The 19,720-nt window shown below is 49.7% G+C and overlaps 1 protein-coding gene across 25 annotated transcripts in view; it reads left to right on the forward strand.

The window, feature by feature from the left end:
• The window catches only part of Dysf (dysferlin), a 199,579-nt gene that overhangs the window by 132,771 nt on the left and 47,088 nt on the right, over positions 1 to 19,720 (forward strand). For 8 of the 25 annotated variants that reach the window (XM_087657488.1, XM_087657490.1, XM_087657497.1 and 5 more), the window contains 5 exon segments: positions 5,668 to 5,769; positions 5,872 to 6,033; positions 7,927 to 8,092; positions 8,398 to 8,474; positions 13,855 to 13,917. In XM_087657488.1, the coding sequence (XP_087513614.1) occupies positions 5,668 to 5,769; positions 5,872 to 6,033; positions 7,927 to 8,092; positions 8,398 to 8,474; positions 13,855 to 13,917 (570 nt within the window). 25 annotated transcript variants of the gene reach the window in all.

A 19,720-nucleotide genomic window follows, 5' to 3' on the forward strand; every position in this document is an offset into this window, starting at 1 on the left:
TGTTGGGGTTTCTTGCTAGTGGGACTCTAGACTGGAAACATGTATAGAGGAAGACCTTATCTAGCGGCTGGAGGATTTGACTGTTCAAGGGACATTGAACAGTCGTCCCTCTTTTCTTCTGCTCGGAGGTAAGGGATACCTTGGTAGAGCGCTGCATATGCTTTTTGGCTCCTTGTACTAACAAAATGGTGGGCCAACTAGTTACCCTTTGACACCTTTCCAAATCTTGGAGGTGGCAGGGTATACACTGAGACTTACCCCGGTTTCATTCCTGCACCCCAGCATCCACTAGAAGGGAAACATTTGGTGTTTTGCAATCAGGAAAATAAGCCCAGTGCCCCCCATCCCTCTCCTCCTCCCTCAAGGCCTTAATTTGAAACACTATTTTCCTGGGTAGTGTAATTAGACCAGCATGTTGTTCCTAATGAGCTGGGTGGGGCCGACAGACAATGGAGCCTCCCGCTGCCTGGCTGCCCACTGCCTGCAGCTCCCTAAGGAACCAGAATGTGTCCTTCTTGGGTGAGGTGGGAGTCTGAGGGCTACTGGGAACAGGGCAGTCTAGTTGACTGCAGAGGGTTGTCAACACCTGCACTGCCCTGGAAAGGAACATGGTCTAGTGTGCTGTCACCTAGGACTGGGAGTATATCTGGGGCTTCAGCAATCTGTGCTGAATTGGCCATGGGGATAATGGATTGAGAAGAATCTAAGAGTGGCTTGAGGAAACCCTCAGCTGATCCTGGTTATCTGGGTCTGAGTTGGCTTGATCGACACCTTGCCCACCTGTGAACCCCCACTAGTAGGTGGTCCCAGGTTCATTCTGCTTCCAGGGCAGGCACAGGAGTTGGGTTAATATGGCTGTCTCTGCCCAGGTTTATGGTATTATTGCCTTGTCCTTGGGGCCTGGACTCCTCAGTCCCTGTTACCTGTGAGGCAGCCAATCAGACATTTTGCTTGCTTTTGCAGTCTGGCCCTCCCTTCCTGGTGGTGGAGACAGGTTGTCATGTTCTGATAAGTGTCACAATACTCATACTGTCCTGGAGAGACAGCTTTGGGTCCCCTAGGTAGGCGGAACCAGGAAGAAATTGAGGCATAGAAGCGGGCAATATGGCCCAGGTTCACTTTTACCTGGAGCGAGATAAACAAAGGATGAATAGGTTCATTAGAACTCTGTGTGTGTGTGTGTGTGTGTGTGTGTGTGTGTGTGTGTGTGTAGTATGTATGTGCTGTGTGTGTGTGTGTGTGAAGGATATGTGTGTGTGTGAGGGGTATGTGTTTGTGTAGGGTGTGTGTGTGTGTGTGTGTTTGTGTTATAGGAGTCATTTAGGTATAACAGATGTCAGAAAGCAAGGCTATAAGAAGTTTCTGGAGTGTTTGGAGGAACTGGGGGAAAGGTGAGTTAGGCCCTGAAGACTGTACCAGGTTCTAGAAGGTGGTGAAGGGAGCTGCCTCAGCCATGAGTAGGCACACCTAGCAAGGGCCCAGAGAGGACCTACCTGATGATGATGATGATGATGATGATGGTGGTAGTGGCAGAGCAGGTGGCAATATAGTCAAAGAAAGCCACTTTGTTAACTCTTCCTATCTGCCTAATCCCTCCCTCACTCCTGGTATCATTGCTTATTCAGGGTTGCTGGTTGGCTAGGGTCAGTGACAGACAGAGAAATGGCTCAGGGTAATTGCTGTGTCATTCAGTGTGATGAAGGTTGGGGTGGACAGAGGATATGGGAGGCCATGGAGACACTGCAACATAATAAACTTAGGTCACCGAGGAAAATTTAAATGATGTAAAGTCCCAGCAGGAAGTGGCCAGATGAAGAGGGACAGACTGTATTCCAGACAGATGGACAGTGAGTGCTGAGTCCTAAGGTTAAAGAGAGGGGCAATATTCCAGAGGTGGCTAGTCACTCTTTGGGAATCCTGAAGGTGAGAGACATCTAACAGTGGCTGGAAGATGAGAGGTCTTGGGGGGGCCTCTTCAGGCTTTTCAAGTATCTTGAGGACAGGGTCCCTTGAGTGACATATCCTAACTGCATGCCCACAGAGGCTTTGTTAGCTGAGGGTGTGTGCAGAACTAGAAGCAAAGAGACCACAGAGTGGGTCATTGGACATCAGGGCAGGAGAAAGGAAACATGTGGATGGGGGAGTGGGTGGAAGGAAAGAGAGAGGGGGAGAGGTTGAGGGAGGGGGAGGGGTAGAAAGAGAGAACACACAGGATAGAGATTTAGGGACAGGACCAGCAGTACTTGGTGACCAATAAGACATAGTAAGGCAGGAAGGGGAAACCGAGGGTGGCCCCGGCTGTTGTGGTGGGTGCTGGAGTGATATATAGATGTGGATGCTGGGGTTGATGTATGTGATGACATTAAAGGGAGCAGGTGTAGGGGAGGTGGATAAAACTGTTATCACGGACAAGTGTCAGAGGCCACCAGGAGGCTTGGTCCAACTGAATAGAAAGATGCAGGAATGGGGCTGTGGGCTTAGGGAGGTCATGAGGGACAGAATGCCTCCGAGAAAAGATGGCTCTTCAGGGCTCAGGGAGGAAGGGGCGGAGGTGGCCTGGCAGGTTCATCCTTGAGAGGAAGAGGGAACTGAATAGGTGGCTTTAGAAGAGACACCAAGTTCAGCTGGCAAGTGTTGACAAGGGATGGGAGAGGTGAGACTCTACAAGTAACCTTGGGCTGCCGACCTTGACTCTTGACTTGAGAGAGAAGTTTCCAGGGAAGAGGTGCTGGAGCAAAGGCAGAGGGCAGAGAGGAGGAGGAGGAGGAGGAGGAGGAAGAGGAGGAGGGGGAGGAGGAGGAGGAGGAGGAGGAGGGGGAGGAGGAGGGGGAGGAGGAGGGGGAGGAGGAGGAGGAAGACGACGATGATGATGGAAGCAGGGAGAGGACAGAGAACAGTGGGGGATGGAGAGAGAACTCTGGTGGAAAGGCAGATATGGAAGGAAGAGTGAAGGACTGGAAGGCTGGGGTGAGATGGGGTCAGGGACCTGGAGAACACAATCGTAGTTCCATGTACGTAGTTCCATGGGTAGTGTGGCGCTCATGACACAGCACTGTACTGAAGGACTGGACCTGGAGGGTGTCTGACAAGCTGGGCAGAGAAGGCAATCAGGAGCGGGATCTGGAGCATCTGCAGCCAAATGGCATCGGGCAAGGATGTTATGGGAGGCCCGGGGACAGAATAGGGATGAGAGTGGTGTCCTCACACTAAGGAAGGGGGTCCCTGGGTGCCTTCTAACCTCTGTCTCTGCTTCTCTCCCTCCTGCCTCCACTGGGCTGGCTCCTCAGCTGTGCGCTCCTGCCTTCTTCCTGCAGGGCCTACTCCAGACGGTACTGTCCTAGCATTTAACCTGCCTGGGCCTCCTTGCCTCCATCCTGCTTGAGACGTGAGCTCCAATTGTGGCGAGTCTGGTTCTCAGGCCTTACAGAGGATGACATCACTACAATGCTGGGGGGGGGGGGGCTAGGAGGGAAGGCGGAGCCTAGCCCACAGCTAGCTTATGGCTTTCTTTGGTGATTATCAAAGAAATGGTGGCTGAGGGAGGAAGATTGTTCTGCCTCCTCCTTTGGCAAAGCTTAGAGGCTAACACTTCTGTTGCCACCCCCTACCTTTTGGTCTCACAGTAGGTTGGGCATCAGCCATTAGAGGCTAAAGAATACACCACACAAAGCTTGGCCCTTAAAATAGGCCACCCTGCTGCATAGCCACCTGCAGCTCCTGGCTGGTGTCATAGTGCCACTCGGGGCTCTGTTAACAGCCCAGCTTCTATGGTGGTTGCGCAGGGTCTCTGGGGGCATCTGTCTTGGGCTGTGTGGTGGGCACAGAGGCAGCTCTGACTGTCACTCTTCCTATAACCGTGTCACCTTCTGTGTGTGCTCGGAGTAAACTAGTCGGTTTCTACCTCCGTCCTGGTGATTTAAGGGCAGTTACAAAGCCAACGTTGTTCTGCGAGGCGCTCCTCAAGTGACCCTTGGAAGAACAATAGGAACTTGGTGGTGAAAACCATGGTGCCAACAGCAATGGCAGCCGTAATTACAGTCACACCACTCTCTGAGTGCTGTCTGGTGCCAGAGACTCCTCTTGTTCATCTCCTCATTTAATCCTCAGAGTGACTTTGTTCAGCGTATTGTTATTCCCTGTCTTTATGAGGACACTGAGTCACTGCTGCTGAGTAACCTGCCCACACAGCTAGGAAGGAACAGAGCTGGCAGTGGAGTCCAAGGCTCTCTGCTCCTGGACCCGAGGTCCTCATTACTGTGACTCTGGGTGATGTGGCATTGTTAGTGGACCACTGGGCAGGAGGTGGCTGGAGGTGCTGTGACGTCTGATGTAGGCTGGAGGAAGCTGGTCCTTTTTCTCCGTTCCTATGGCTCTTGTCTCGTGTTAGCAAATGTCTGTCGATTTGACGTTCTTTCCGAAACAAGACTGTTGGGGAGTAAGTCAGGTTATTGCAATGCTTATTAAAGCACAGCCCGTTTGTTGATAGTCGTAACATCAAGACCTCCATGTGTGGATGTGCTGTATGGGCAATGCACAGTGGTGGTATATCCAAGGAGGGACAGTTCTAGTACAACCTGCATTTGTGTTCATTCTAAAGGTTTTCCACTAGGTGGCAGTGAAGCGTCTTGACCTAATAAACTTATAAGACGCATGGAGTCAAAAGTCTTAAGAAAAGGGCATTTTACTCTAATTGGCCTCGTAGTGCAGCGAGTGAGCATTTCCGTGCTGTGGACACTCTTCTGGTTGTGTGGTGCAGACTTCTCAGCTCTCACGCTAGTGTCTGGCTAGAGATTAACCTCTGCTAATGACAGCCCATGCTGAGGAGCTGAGTGAGAGAAAGGAGGGATAGCCTTCCTCACCTAGTGAGGGGCAGAGCTCGAGTTCACACCCAAAACCACCATGCTCTGAGTTCCCAAACCTATGATCACACTTCTCCCTATTGCCTTGTTCTGCTCCCCACATAAGCTCTCGGTGATTCCTGCCCGACTCTTTTTTGGAACCCCCGAGCAGGCCAGTAGCAGCCATATGCCTCCCGCCTCCCTGGTCTGTGCTGGTAATGGAGCCTCCATGTCATATAAGGACAGCGGCCACACATCCCTGTGTCTCATTTGCCATTGCTCTGTTCTTCCTGGCTTCCTGTGACTATGCTCTGTGTCCCACATCTGTGGGATACAGATGTGGCTGTGGGGTTGGGGGTTGGAGGACGTCTGGGTGGAAACTAGGGTGTGTCTCAGCTGGGGTCGGGGGCAGGAGAGCCAGAGTTGGGGGAAAGTGACTGAGAGACTGAAGTAGATGGGGCGGGATGGAGCGGGAGGGAGTGCATGCTTATGCCAGCATGAATGCATTCATAGGAGCACACGCGTGTGTGCTGAAGACAGGAACACATAACTAGTAGCTCTGTGGTGTTCTGGAGCCTGTGTTGTAGGAGGACTGACTTGCCCTTGTGCAAAGATGTGTTTATTCTGATCCTGGATAGGATGGCACCCCGCCGAGGCTAATCCTGCACCCTCATTTCTACTACCCATTTGCCCACCTCCAGCTCTGTCCTCCTCCCTCCCTGTGTCTCTCAATGCATGCTGTTACTTTTTGCCTGCCTGTCCGTTCTTATTCCACTGCCTTGGCCTTCCCCAACACTGTGGTCTTTTTTACACTTGCTGTCCCCTGCAGACGGAGGACACAGACTTGCCTTACCCACCACCTCAAAGGGAGGCCAACATCTACATGGTTCCCCAGAACATCAAGCCAGCTCTCCAGCGTACAGCCATCGAGGTGAGGTGAACCTGACTGTGGGACAGGAGCCGCCAGCCTGGTCTTCCCACTTCCTGCCTCGGACTTGCTCAGCGGCTCTCTCTCCCCTTCCTCTGCCCCTAGATCCTGGCCTGGGGCCTTCGGAACATAAAGAGCTATCAGATGGCCAGCGTGTCTTCCCCCAGCCTCGTGGTGGAGTGTGGTGGGCAGACAGTGCAGTCCTGTGTCATCAGAAACCTTCGGAAGAACCCCAACTTTGACGTCTGTACTCTGTTCATGGAAGTGGTGAGCCTTACCTCCTCACTGTTCCCTTCCAGAGTCCTGAGGGGTAGAGTGACCTCGTGATCCCAGCAACCCTGGGGTTCAGCTCCAGCACCCAGAAGGGCCCAGGGGTGTGTGTGTGTGTGTGTGTGTGTGTGTGTGTGATCTCTACACTCCACTTTCCTATGGATAGAGGAATCACTTCTTGCCTCACTGAAGTCCCTTGTCCTGTGTGCAGCACACATGGGTACCTTGCCCTTTTGCCTGACTCTGGGCCCGCAGAAGCCATTCTCAGTATGTCTCCTTAGGGAAGGCTTTCACTGCCAGGCTTCTCCTGGGACCCTCCAGGGCTGACCTCCAGCCATTCTTCCCCTGCCTGGTTCTCTCTTACCTTGAGCCCTGAGGGAAACTTCAACCTCTAGTCCCCAGTTGCCCAGTTCTTGTTCCTCAGCCTCCATCCCCAGCCACTGGGCCCTCAGCTGTCAGCTGTCCATCTCAGCTTTCAGTTTCCTTTTCTTTAGCCCAAACTTTCAGGCCCTGGCCTTCAAACCCCTAGCTCTCATTGCTCCCCAAGTTCTCAGCTTTCAGCCCCCAAACCTCTAGACTCTGGCCCCCGAGCCCTAGTCTTGTAGCCAGTGGGTTTTCAACCATCAACCCCCTGCCCCAAGCCCTTGGCTTTCCAGCTTTTGATACTGCTGTTCTTAATCTCCAGCCATAAGCTCCCAGGCCTTGCCCCTGAGTCTTGAGTCCTCTCCTTGTCTCCCCAGCCTCTGATCCCTTAATGTTCATCCCCATGTCCTCAGTGCCCGGCCCCTTAGTTCTAACCCTTGCCTCCCAGTTCCCAGCCCTGGCTCCAAACCCTTCTGGACAGCTACCAGGTTTTCAGTCCCAGCCTCCCTTTTCTCAGGCTAGTCTGCAACTCTCAGGGTCCTAGCACCTGATTACTCAGCTCCTATCCCGCATAGCCCTCAAATCTGACCCTGTCCCCATTGTGGTCTCAGTCAAGGGTCTCTCACCCCTTGCCCCTGTCCTCACTGGTCTTCTAGCTTCTCAGGCCCCAGCTTCCAACCCCAGCCCCCAGTTCTCGGGCCCCAGTCCCTGGCCCCTCCCAGTCACTGCCCCCGAACCCCCACCACTCCCAGTCATCTGCAATTGGCGCTGGACTCCCAATCTGGCCTCCCAGTTTTCAGACCTTTAGTCCTTAGCCACGCCCCCAGTCCTAAGTTCTGAACCCTGAGTTTTCCACCTCTTAACCCTCTAGTCCTCACTCCTCAGCCCTCTTCAGCTCCCTGGGCTGCTGGGGCCCAGTGGCCGGTGTAAGTCAAGTCTGAGAAAAGGAAAATGGTTTGCAAGATGAAAGCACACTAGAAATTCCAGGCCCAGTTGCTGTCAACGGGAGCCTTCTCTTGGCGCAGCCAAGACGCCACTGAAGGAGTGCATATAAATTATTTCAAGTTGTGTTCAAAGTGCTTTTGGGGTGGGGGAGAAGAATCTAGGTCTGCAAGCCAACTCCCGAGTATCCACTTGGGGGGGACTGTCTGTAAGAAATGTTGAACTGCAGTCCACCCCCCCTCCCACCTTCCCCCTTCCCAGGCAGTACAGGTTCAGAGAAAATAGACTTACTCAGACTTGAGGCTGACCTGGGTGTATTTGGAGGTAAAGCTATGGGAAAACCAGCTTTGACACATAGCAGCTGAGGGCAGACAGAAAGGTGTGTGGCTTCTGTCCCACTGGCCAGCATCTGGGCTGCTGGCCACCTTTGGATTTTGGACTCTTGTGGACTCTCTTGTGGGTTCAGAGTCACTCTCTACTCCTTGGTCCTGCCTATGAGAACTCTCTCCCTTACTCCTTCCCCTGAGAATTCCCAGAAATGAGCTGGGGCTCATATTTAGAGTTTCCCTCTTCTCCTCTGCCCAGATGTTACCCAGAGAGGACCTCTACTGTCCCCCTATTGTGGTCAAGGTCATTGATAATCGCCAGTTTGGCCGCAGGCCAGTTGTGGGTCAGTGCACCATTCGCTCCCTGGAGAACTTCCTGTGTGACCCGTACTCAGCAGAGAGTCCATCCCCGCAAGGTGGCCCAGGTAAGGAGCTGGAAAGTAGCCTTTGCTAAGCTGGCCCAAAGCTAGGGGTCATTTTTTCCTCAGGTTGGCATACTTGGACCAAGTGACCTCCTACTTGTGGGTGGGAAGCATGGTTCAAAATGGGGGAAAGAAGTAGAGGGAAGGGAATGGGAGGGGGATGTGGGAAGATGGGAGAGATAGAATCAGGAAAGAGAAGGGCTAGGGACAGAAACACCTCTTCCAGTGTGAGGAGAGGTGAGATTGTGGAGTTTAGTGACAGTCTCCTGGCTGAGTCCCTCATGGGTGTGGACTTGCTCTTCCTGCAGATGACGTGAGCTTACTCAGCCCTGGGGAAGACGTGCTCATTGACATTGATGACAAGGAGCCTCTCATCCCTGTCCAGGTAGGATAAGTGGGATGTCAGCTCCCTTGTGCCCCATGCCCAGCAAGCTAGCCTTTATTTCCCTTCCTCATCTCCTCTAGCTCCTCCCCTACTCTTTGCTATGATAAAGCCATTACACTCACCCTCTATACCCTGATGGCTGGGTGCTGTTTGATGGAAGGACATAAGTGGGAGTTTTCATTGTGATGGGGGAAGAGTTGCGTAGTCCTTAGATCTAGACTTTTTTTCTAGAAGCATGTGAGGAAAATGGAACATCTACCTTGTGGTTACATTGAAGGCTTTTGGCCTCAGATCCCTCAGTGAGAAGGGAGATGGAAGAGAGTGTCTCTTTTTTGAGGGAAGATTAGTCTCTGATCTCATGTTTGGCAGTGCCTTGGAGGTAGCTTAGAGAGAGCAGCTTGTGTTTAGGACCATAGTATATCTTTCTTATCCCCACTTCTAGGACCAAGAAGGAGGATTTGAGGGAGGGGCAGGTAGTCAGTCATCCTTTTGCTGGGGACTCTGCAACCTAGGGCCTGCAGGAGACCACATGACATACGAAGGCAAATGTTAAGAAGCCTACAACATATTTTACTGAAGGGAGTAGCATTCCTGTCTTGGGCTTAGATGTTCTGCGTCCCATCCCGTACTTACCTCAAGAGAGGCAAAAAAGTCCCACTGTGAAGACTGGCCTTGAACTTGTTCAGGATATTACTTTCCTCTGTGACTGTGCCTGCAGACTCACACACCTAATGTCTTGGGTGCTCTTAGAGCTTCAGGGTACCTGAGGCAGAGCCTCCCAGCCTGTATGCTGGTTCCTGTCCTCAGACTGCAGTGGATAGGTAGGTGGTGGATGGTTGGGTAGATGGATGGATGGATAGATGGATGGATAGATGGATGGGGGATAGGTGACATTCAGCAAGCCACCTATTAAATCTTAGCCTTGCACATGAGAGCAAAGCTGAGTGCTGAGATGGCCTCAAGTTCCCCAGAGCTTAGCTCTGAGGCTTTCCCTGGAGATACTGAGTACCATTTTCTGCCTCTTTCTCAATCTCCCATCTTCCTGCTACTTCCAGGGTTTGCTCCTGAAGCCATGCTACTGTGGAGGCAGGAAGTCTTGCTCTGTGTTTTCACAGATGCTCAGAAGTTGCCAGAAGCTCCAACCCCTATCTCTCAGCTTCTAACACTCACCTGCATTATGTCTGCTGAGACTGTCTTTGTTCCTGTTTTCTTGCTCAGTTCATTATTTGAGACTCAACTTGGTCTCACTTCTCTGGAAGGATCTTGGCTCCCACATCAGCTCTAGATCCTGCATGTCTCTCTGGCTCTCAGCATCTTCTCTGGACTAAATGCAGGACAGCAACCAGGACCTGATTTAGATGATGTATTCAATGAGAATCTGTCTAGATGGCCAGTGGGTGGATGCATAGATGGATGGCTAGATAGATGGATAGACGGATGGATGAATAGAGATAGACAGGTGGGTAGATAAAATAAGGGATGGATGAGCCAATGAGAGGATGAAAGGTAGATGGTGAACAGATGGGTGGGTAGATGGGTAAGTGGATGAGTGCATAGAAATATGTATGGGTGAATGGATCAATGAGTGGATGTATGAATAGGTAAGTAAGTTGATGGGTGGGTAGGTGCCTGCATGGACAGGTAGAAGGGTTGGTGAACAGATGGGTGGCTGGATAGATAGGTAGGTAGATGGATGGATATGTGAACAGATGGGTGTATAGGTGTATGTATGTATGTGTGTATGTGTGTATGTATGTATGAATGAATGAATAGTCAGAAAACTTGTCCATTGCATGAATCTGAGGAAGAATGTCTCCTAGCAGGAAAATCCGAGTGAAAATTGGAGACGGCTCTACAATAATGTCAGTATGAGTTTGTGTTTTGCTGTCTTCGTTGATGGGTATTTGTAGCTAAGAGAGTCCCAACTCCCGGCTCCTATTTTCTGCCCCCTTCACAGCCCGTCTAAGCTACAGCTATGTGCAGAGCTTCCCAATAAGGTTGCTGCCCTCTGTGTGCCACCTTCAGTGTCCACAGGCTTAGATAAGGAGGGACTGTTTTAGTCCTGTTGGCTACAAGCACAGCCAGAGATAGAGCGTGAAGAGGCCAAGGCTAGACTGCCTCCTGGCCCTGACATAAGCAGACCAGGGCTGGGCCTAAGCAAGAGTCAGACCTAGGCCTGTGCTCTGTGTGAGCACATGGACACTCTGGAGCAGTGGACAGAGAGGTGGGTGCGAGGAGCTGGGCTCCTGGAGATGTGACACATAGGTGAGGCTGGCCTTGCCTAGGTTAGAAGATGGAAGGAGAAAGGTGCTGGTGGTGCTGCTGCTGCTGGTGATGGTGGTGGTGGAGGAGGAGGAGGAGGAGGGGGAGGAGGAGGGGGAGGAGGAGGAGGAGGAAGAGGAGGGGGGAGGAGGAGGAGGGGGAGGAGGAGGAAGAGGAGGAGGAAGAGGAGGAGGGGGAAGAGGAGGAGGAAGAGGAGGAGGAGGAGGAGGGGGAAGAGGAGGAGGAAGAGGAGGAGGAGGAGGAGGAGGGACCAGCTTGATTTGATGGAAGAGGCCTGGGCTCTATTCTTGCTAAATATACCATCTGGAAGGAACATACCATCTGGGGGAGATAATATGTGTGTTTACATAGCAAAGTTGTGTGTGTGTGTGTGTGTGTGTGTGTGTGTGTGTGTGTATTCCATTGCAGGTTTTTAGATTGGTAGCTGGGGGTGTGGTATGTACACACACACACACACATAAGATGTGTGTGTGGTGAGGTGGTATGTGTATATGTGTGCATTAATGAGGTGTATATGTGGTAAGGCTGTGTGTGTGTGTGTGTGTGTGTGTGTGTGTGTGTGTGTGTGTGTGTATGTGACGAAGTAGCATGTATGTGGTGAGGTGGTGTATGCATGTGTGAGGTGAAGTGAGGTAGTATGTGTATACATGTGGTGGGGTTGGTATGTGTGTGATGAAGTGGTGTATACATGTGGTAAGGTGGTGTGTTTGCATGTGGTTTGGTAGTATGTATGCTTAGTGTAGATGTATGTTAATATGCTTAGTTAAGATGTGTGTGTGTGTGTGTGTGTGTGTGTGTGTGTGTATGTGTGTGTATGCATGTGGTAAGGCACTATGTGTGTGCACTTGTGTGGTATGTGCATTACTGAGAATACACCTGGAGGGTGGCATGGAGGATCCCTGAGAAGGTGGCGAGGCCCTTCTCTCCCATGGTGGGCTGAGGTGTGGGCAGCTCTCAGGCTCAGGCTAATTTGGAGCTCACTGCTCCACTTATAGTCTTCAGGCTGCCATGAAGGTGGAAACATAGCCCCAGAATTGGAGCAGCAAATTATGGCCACAGCCTCAGGGGAACGTGTAATTTCTGCAGCTGCAAAGGGCTTTGGCGCTATGTTTAGCCACATGTGTTCCTTCTGCTCTGGTGACCTGCCTGTCCCCCTCTCACCTTTTCTAAAAAGGAACAATTTCAAAATAACGCAGAGATCTCTGAAGGGTCAGGGCAAGAAGGGGAGGGACGGGGCCATCTTTGGCTAACTGGGGTCTGCTGGTGGCATGCACCAGTCTTCTGGAAGGTTCTGCTGTACCTAGGATTGGCTAGCACCCCTGGCTGGTGGCAGCTTGCCATTTAACCTGCCTGCCTTCCTAGACTTGGGCTCTGGAGCTCTTCGGTAATGCTTCCTCTACAGAAGGAAAAGAAGTGTCTAAAGTCCACTCCAGGTCTCAACAGGGCTTCTCCTACACTTCTGCCCCCAAGCTTTTCCTTCATACAGGAAGGCAGTCTGGCCTGAGAGTCACCTTCTTTTTTTATTTATTTATTTATTTTATTAACTTGAGTATTTCTTATATACATTTCGAGTGTTATTCCCTTTCCCGGTATCCGGGCAAACATCCCCCTCCCCCCTCCCCTTCCTTATGGGTGTTCCCCTCCCAACCCTCCCCCCATTGCCACCCTCCCCCCACCAGTCTAGTTCACTGGGGGTTCAGTCTTAGCAGGACCCAGGGCTTCCCCTTCCACTGGTGCTCTTACTAGGATATTCATTGCTACCTATGAGGTCAGAGTCCAGGGTCAGTCCATGTATAGTCTTTAGGTAGTGGCTTAGTCCCTGGAAGCTCTGGTTGCTTGGCATTGTTGTACATATGGGGTCTCGAGCCCCTTCAAGCTCTTCCAGTTCTTTCTCTGATTCCTTCAACGGGGGTCCCATTCTCAGTTCAGTGGTTTGCTGCTGGCATTCACCTCTGTATTTGCTGTATTCTGGCTGTGTCTCTCAGGAGAGATTACATCCGGCTCCTGTCGGTCTGCACTTCTTTGCTTCATCCATCTTGTCTAATTGGGTGGCTGTATATGTATGGGCCACATGTGGGGCAGGCTCTGAATGGGTGTTCCTTCAGTCTCTGTTTTAATCTTTGCTGAGAGTCACCTTCTTCAGGGTCTTTTTGGAGCCTTTGGATCACTGAAGAGGGAGGGAGGTTGGTGGCTGTGGGTCCCCAGTGCTTCCAGGCTTCTCTGGTCTCACCTCCCATTTCCCCTGTTGCAGGGCCTGTTTTCTGCCCTCTCCCTCTCCCTCTCCCTCTCCCTCTCCCTCTCCCTCTCCCTCTCCCTCTCCCTCTCCCTCTCCCTCTCCCTCTCCCTCTCCTCTCTCTCTTCTCCCCTCCTCTCATCTGCAGTTCCTTTTTTCTCTGCCCCTCTGTCCAGCTTTATCCTCCTGCTATTCTGATGTTCACCCACCTAAGCCCTATCCTCTCATTGCCTTGGCTTTTAAGCATGTCCGAGACTCTCCTATAAGACATCAAATTACTGTCCTTGAGATGCCAAGTGAGGATTTATGGTGGGGAACCATAGGACAGGCAGCAAGGTTGCACTGTGAGACTCCTTCAGCTTCTTTGTGTAGGCCTGGGGAGCCATGTGGTCCCCTGCTTCTGGGAGCTGGGAGCTGAGGACTTTGCCCTTTTTTGGTTACCCTATCCAGCAGGAATGGGCATGTTAGTGACAGAGGGTGCAAATGGAGGGATGGTGGGGCTGGAAAGATTCGAGAAAGGCAGAAAGAGCAGCTGAGTGGGTGGTACCTTCGAGTGTGGTAGCAAAGGCTGTAAAATAAAACAGCAGCACTCAAACTCTGGCTTACCACTCACCATTGTTCTGGGTCATTGTGATTCTGGGAGGTTTTGGAATAGTTCAAGGTCACAGAAATGATCCAAGGTCATGGAGCCAGGCATGTCCAACTGGAGATAGCACACTCTTCCCACAACTGGTAAAGAGGGTGCCTGGAGAGGGCGGGAAGGAGGGAGAACCCTACTCCCTTAGAACTGGCCAACCTCCCCTCTCACAGCTCCTTAGATCTCACTCTTGAATTCTGTCGCTAACTGGCATGTTTAATTTGTAGCTTGCAGATGGGCTGTCAAGCTTGGGCCCCACTAACCTGATGCCTTCTCCGTCCAGTCCTCATGTATGTATTGCTCGCTATTTGTTGGCTCAATTTTCTTTGCATATCTGGGAATAAGGACGAAGGGGAGAGAGGAGAGGAGACCTTCCTGATCCTGGTGCGGTCATGGAGGGGTGGGAGGAAGCTCTGGGGTGCAAACCTAGAAATCTCTGGCTCTGATTAGTCTCCTGCCCTCCTTAACCTTACTGCAGTCCTGGTTACGTGTGTGGGTTGGGGTTGAGTGTGGCTGCTAGGGCCAGAGGAAGCAGGCAGGTCCCTAGTGTCAACTCTGCCCTCTGTAACCTGGGCCTAGGGAGGCTCTTCATGTGGCAGCAGGCTAGCCTTCTCTGTTCCTCCCGAATGAGCGTGGGTGTGGCTGAGGACTCCTGGTGGGTCCTGATATATTCTGAGTCCAGATGGTTGGGACAATGCCAGCACCATGGTACCTAGAGGGCTACTTTCTTTCTGTCTGCTCATCTACCGGGTTCAGGCTTCTCTGAATTACCTTTTGCGAGCACACAGAAAACAGTACCAGCATCTCCATTCGATGCCAAAGCTGTTTAGAAACGCCCGTGTAATTTTATGTACTTGTTTAGACTTTGTGTTTTACAATGTTGGAATCTTTGTCTTTTCTTACGACATGCATTACAGCGCTCAAAGAGAAGCTGCAAATGCTCTCCCACTATTTTTAAAAGCATGGCTAAACTACCCAAAGACTATACATGGACTGACCCTGGACTCTAACCTCATAGGTAGCAATGAATAGCCTAGTAAGAGCACCAGTGAAGGGGAAGCCCTTGGTCCTGCCAAGACTGAACCCCCAGTGAACGTGATTGTTGGGGAGAGGGCAGTAATGGGGGAAGGATGGGGAGGGGAACCCCCATGTCGAAGGGGAGTGGGAGGGGCTGGGGGATGTTGGCCTGGAAACCAGGAAAGGGAATAACAATTGAAATGTAAATATGAAATAACCAATTTAATAAAGATGAAAAAAGAAAGCATGACTGAATGTAGCACGGGGCATCTCAAAGTACTACATACTTGACATTTGATTTACCAATTCCCACCACTGTCCTCCTTTTTGTCGCTGGGCTTTGTTCCCTGTCTATAGGTCCAGCCATTTAATTTATTCCTAGGTGTTTCGTAGCCTTTGTTACTATCATCAGTGGAATACCTCTTTTTTTTCTTTTTTTTCTTTATTAACTTGAGTATTTCTTATTTACATTTCGAGTGTTATTCCCTTTCCCGGTTTACAGGCCAACATCCCCCTAACCCCTCCCCCTCCCCTTCTTTATGGTTGTTCCCCTCCCCATCCTCCCCCCATTGCTGCCCTCCCCCCAACAATCACGTTCACTGGGGGTTCAGTCTTAGCAGGACCCAGGGCTTCCCCTTCCACTGGTGCTCTTACTAGGATATTCATTGCTACCTATGAGGTCAGAGTCCAGGGTCAGTCCATGTATAGTCTTTAGCTAGTGGCTTAGTCCCTGGAAGGTCTGGTTGGTTGGCATTGTTGTACATATGGGGTCTCGAGCCCCTTCAAGCTCTTCCAGTTCTTTCTCTGATTCCTTCAACGGGGGTCCTGTTCTCAGTTCAGTGGTTTGCTGCTGGCATTCGCCTCTGTATTTGCTGTATTCTGGCTGTGTCTCTCAGGAGCGATCTACATCCGGCTCCTGTCGGTCTGCACTTCTTTGCTTCATCCATCTTGTCTAATTGGGTGGCTGTATATGTATGGGCCACATGTGGGGCAGGCTCTGAATGGGTGGAATACCTCATTTTTGTGATTATAATTTTTACTAGGAAATACCCCCTCCCCTCCCGTCCCCTCCCCTCTCCTTTCCCCTCTTTGCCTCCCCTCCTCTACTCTTCTCTCTTTCGCCCTCTCTTTCTCCCCCTTTCTCTCTCTTCCATGCCAGGAATTAAACCCAGGGCCTTGTGCAGGAAGCACTGTACCTCTGAGCTACAGCCCTAGTTCAGGAAGCAGTGCTCTTACAGCCACAGTGCGACTGTCTCATTATTAAGCCCCTTTCCTTAACCCTGATTAAGAAAACTTCTAGATGGGTAAGACTTTTCAAACTAGCATGGCTTTATTCCTCATAGCTGGGATTTTATTATTACCCACTTCAGAATAATACTTGACAGTAGAGGTGCCATTGAGCAAAGTTATTTGGCGATTAATTAAGTAATGAGAATTGTTTATTATTTTCTTTTAATAGGTGACGACAAGCTGCTTCATACCGATAGCCTTGGCTTTGTCAAGATTTTGTCTTTTACTGATAGATTTTTTTTTTTCGGGCTGAGGACCGAACCCAGGGCCTTGAGCTTGCTAGGCAAGTGCTCTACCACTGAGCTAAATCCCCAACCCCACTGATAGGTTTTTTAATAGCTTAAAATTTTGATGAGGACTGGGGGAGATGGCTCAGTGGATAAGAGTGCTTGCTGCACAAGCTCGAGGATCCAAGTTCAAATCCTCAGCGCCCTCATAAAAATCCAGGTGCAGCCATGGGAGCCTATAACCTGTGTGGAGGGTGTGGTAAGCAGAGACGGCAGGATCCCTCGGGCTGTCTGGAGACTGTCTTAGCTCCAGCTTCAGTGAAAGATCCTGTGTCAAGGTACAGAGCGGTAGAGCAGGACATGACGTCTTTCTTCAGCCTTCACATGAGCACATGGCTGGCATACTCACACATACAAGTGTGTATGACCTGTCCCTCCCCACACACAAAGGCATAGTAGGTATAGATTCAATCTTATTGGTGTCATTTGGTGTCTATCAAGATGATACTTTCCTTTACATTATTTCTGACAATATAAAGCATCACTGTCCCACGTTCCTAGGGTAAGCCCAGGTCTCTCAGTCTGTCAAGGGTCCATAGCTTACTAGGGCTGAAACCTTCCTCTCTAACACAAACATGTGGTCAGCTGGCTGTGGGGAAGGTGGGAGACACTGGGTCATTACTGCTTCTCACATCAAACACTGACACGACTGCGTATGCCCATCTCCCAGTCTAGTGACACAAGCCAAGCTCCCTTTGGATCTGGATGTGCCAAATGCCCTCTTTTCACTTAAAACCACAGCCAGCACGCACTCTCTGTGAAGAAGCCTTTTATTTATTAATGTTTGAGAAGAATGGAATGGTGTGTCAACATCTGAGTGTGAAGTCCTTTGAAAATTTAAGATCTGACTGCCGTTTTTGTGCCATTTTGTTTGTACTTAAAGAAAGCTGAAAGTATTAAATTCAAATGTTATAGTTCTTGTCATGTTTATGTCATTACGTTATGAGTGCAGCTGGCACGAGGAGGTTGGACGCAGACACATCTGACTGTGGTCACAAACGCAGCTTGCTTGCTGGGTGCTGCCGAGGGTGTGGGAGAGCAGCTATAGGTCTTCACCTGGTTCTGGCATTTGTCTATCTGGGTCAAGGGGACATTTGGAAAGAGACATTCTATCATATCATCTGAGTTAGACTTGCATATACTGAGTTTCTGCGTGTTACCCTGCGCTGTCTTGACTAGGCTTCGATGCCGGAGTTGCACTAGCTCCCAGTGTGTCCTCCACAGCCAACCCCCTGCCTTTGCCATTGAGCGGTCACTGCAACATGAGGGTCGACTTCTTCTTAATCTCTAGGCCCAACCCACTGTGTGTGTGTGCTCGAGTGTGTGCTCCCATGCATTATGGGCTAGATCTGCATATGAGGGAGAACATGCGGTTCTTGTTTCTCTGAGCTCACTTGGTATTGTATGTTTCTGATCTGTCCTCTTTCCTGCAAGTGTCGTGATTTTTTTTTATAGCTAGCTGAATAAAACGCTACTGTGCAGATGAACCACATTCGAATTACCAGTTCATCCGCCAATGACCATCTTGGCTGGCTCTGTTCCTTGTTCTTTAGAGGTGCATCTCCAGTTAGCTGTGACTTGTGTGTGACAATCAGTACTCGCTTATGCTGGTCTGGTTTCCAAAACCTTTCCTAGGACTCTATTCATCCTACTGATTCAAGTCTCACTTAGGCAGTTACATAACTTGTGATTGATCCGTTCTGCCTTTTTTAATCTTTATTGTTTTCTTCCTTGCCTTATTGTACTGGCTAGGCCTATAGTTGGATGTGTTATGCGATTCATTTTTGAAACTATTATTTCTGTTCTTATTTTTTTTTTTAAGAAACAAATATTTTTGGCTCATCAAGGAGTATGCAACTTACGAGGTGAGAGATGTGCGTGTTATTAGGGATGCTGTTTCACCGAAGGCTTTTCGAGTATCCCATGAACTGGCCATGTGATTTTTTCATGGTTGTGTGACTTTTCTCCTTCGGTCTGTTAATGTGATTCACTCACTTTCACTTGCTTTCCTTTTCTCTCAGTTCCGAAACAAACCAACATGGTCAAGACATTTGTGTTCCCTCCCTTGCCAAATTCCATTTGCAGAGATTTAGCTCTGTCTGTCTGTCTGTCGTCCTTTCTTTTTCTTAGTCCTTTCTTTTTCTTGGCTGTATCCCTTCCATATCCTGGACTCACAGAGACCTGCCTGTTTCTTCCTCCTGAGTGCTGAGACTTAAGGCATGTTCTCTGGCCCAGGATTTCTTTTTGCACCAGTTTTGGGGAATGATAACAGCTTGGAACATCTCCTTTTATTGCCTTCCAGGTCTTAGCCTCTAGGTAGCAGTCACCGCATAAAGCCTGGGTGACAATGAGCTTTCACTGTCTTCTAAGAAGACAGAGTGAGCCTGGCATCACCATTTGCCTGTGTTTGACAAACCCACTTGTAAAGCTGTCTAGGCCCGGCCTTCTGCTTGGGATATTTTAAATTGCTGCTGTAATTTTAAGAATCTTTATAGGACCTCTGAGATTTTCTCCTTCTAGGTGAGTCATTTTTAGTGATTTATATTTTATAGGAATGTATCCATTCCCTCCCCAAATATTGGCATAGCATTTTTTGGGTGATTTTTCTAGTTTTTTTTCCTCCTCCATCTACCCGTGTCTCCTTCATTTTCAGGATTTTATTATTCTAGTCAGACTTTGTCAGATTGTTTTCATCATTTTCAAAGAATTAATTTCCCAGCCGCGCTTCTGTTTTGATTCCTTGTTTCATAGCTGATTAGTTTACTGTTATTATTATTTCCTTCCTCCCGTTTGGGGGTGTTTATTATATTTTTAACCTCTATGTAAACATTGAAGGCTATAAAACTCTGTTAACTATTGTGTTATGCTTCCCACAGGACTTGGCAAGCTGTATTTTTGCCATTTTTCTGTTCTGAATATTTTCATATTTCTGTTATTTCATTTTGACACCTGAGTTGTCTAAAAATACTTTGGAAGTCCCTAAATTATATTTTAAGTTATCTTCCTGCTGTTTTTGTTGATGCTGGCTTGGCTTAGCTCTCCTAGGGTCCGGAGTCTGTGTGTAATAATACTTAGAAATGACCTTTATAGCCCAGAAAAAGGTCCATTTTTATAACTGTCTTGTGGAAGCCTGAAGAATGTGTATTCTTCAAATGCGTTTTACAGGCCACAGATCCACTTAGAACACTTTGTTAATGTGATATTCAAACTTGGATTACTTAGTTTTGCTTCCCCCTCTCCCCCTTCCCCTCCTCCCCTCTGCCACCTGTGTGTGTGTGTGTGTGTGTGTGTGTGTGTGTGTGTGTGTGTGTGTGTATGTATGTACGTGCACACACCTGCAGGTGCCTATGAAGGCCAGCAGAGGGCGTCTGATCTCCAGAAGCTGTAGTTACAGGGGTTGTGAGCCACCTGAACTTAACTTGGATCGCAAGAGCACTTGGTGCTTTTTCTTTTCACACTCACAAGGCTATAGGCCTAGCTGACCTGGTTGGCTTCAAGC

The sequence above is a fragment of the Rattus norvegicus genome, chromosome 4 (assembly GCF_021556685.1).
Source record: "Rattus norvegicus strain SHRSP/BbbUtx chromosome 4, alternate assembly SHRSP_T2T, whole genome shotgun sequence".
Taxonomy (NCBI): Eukaryota; Metazoa; Chordata; class Mammalia; order Rodentia; family Muridae; genus Rattus; species Rattus norvegicus.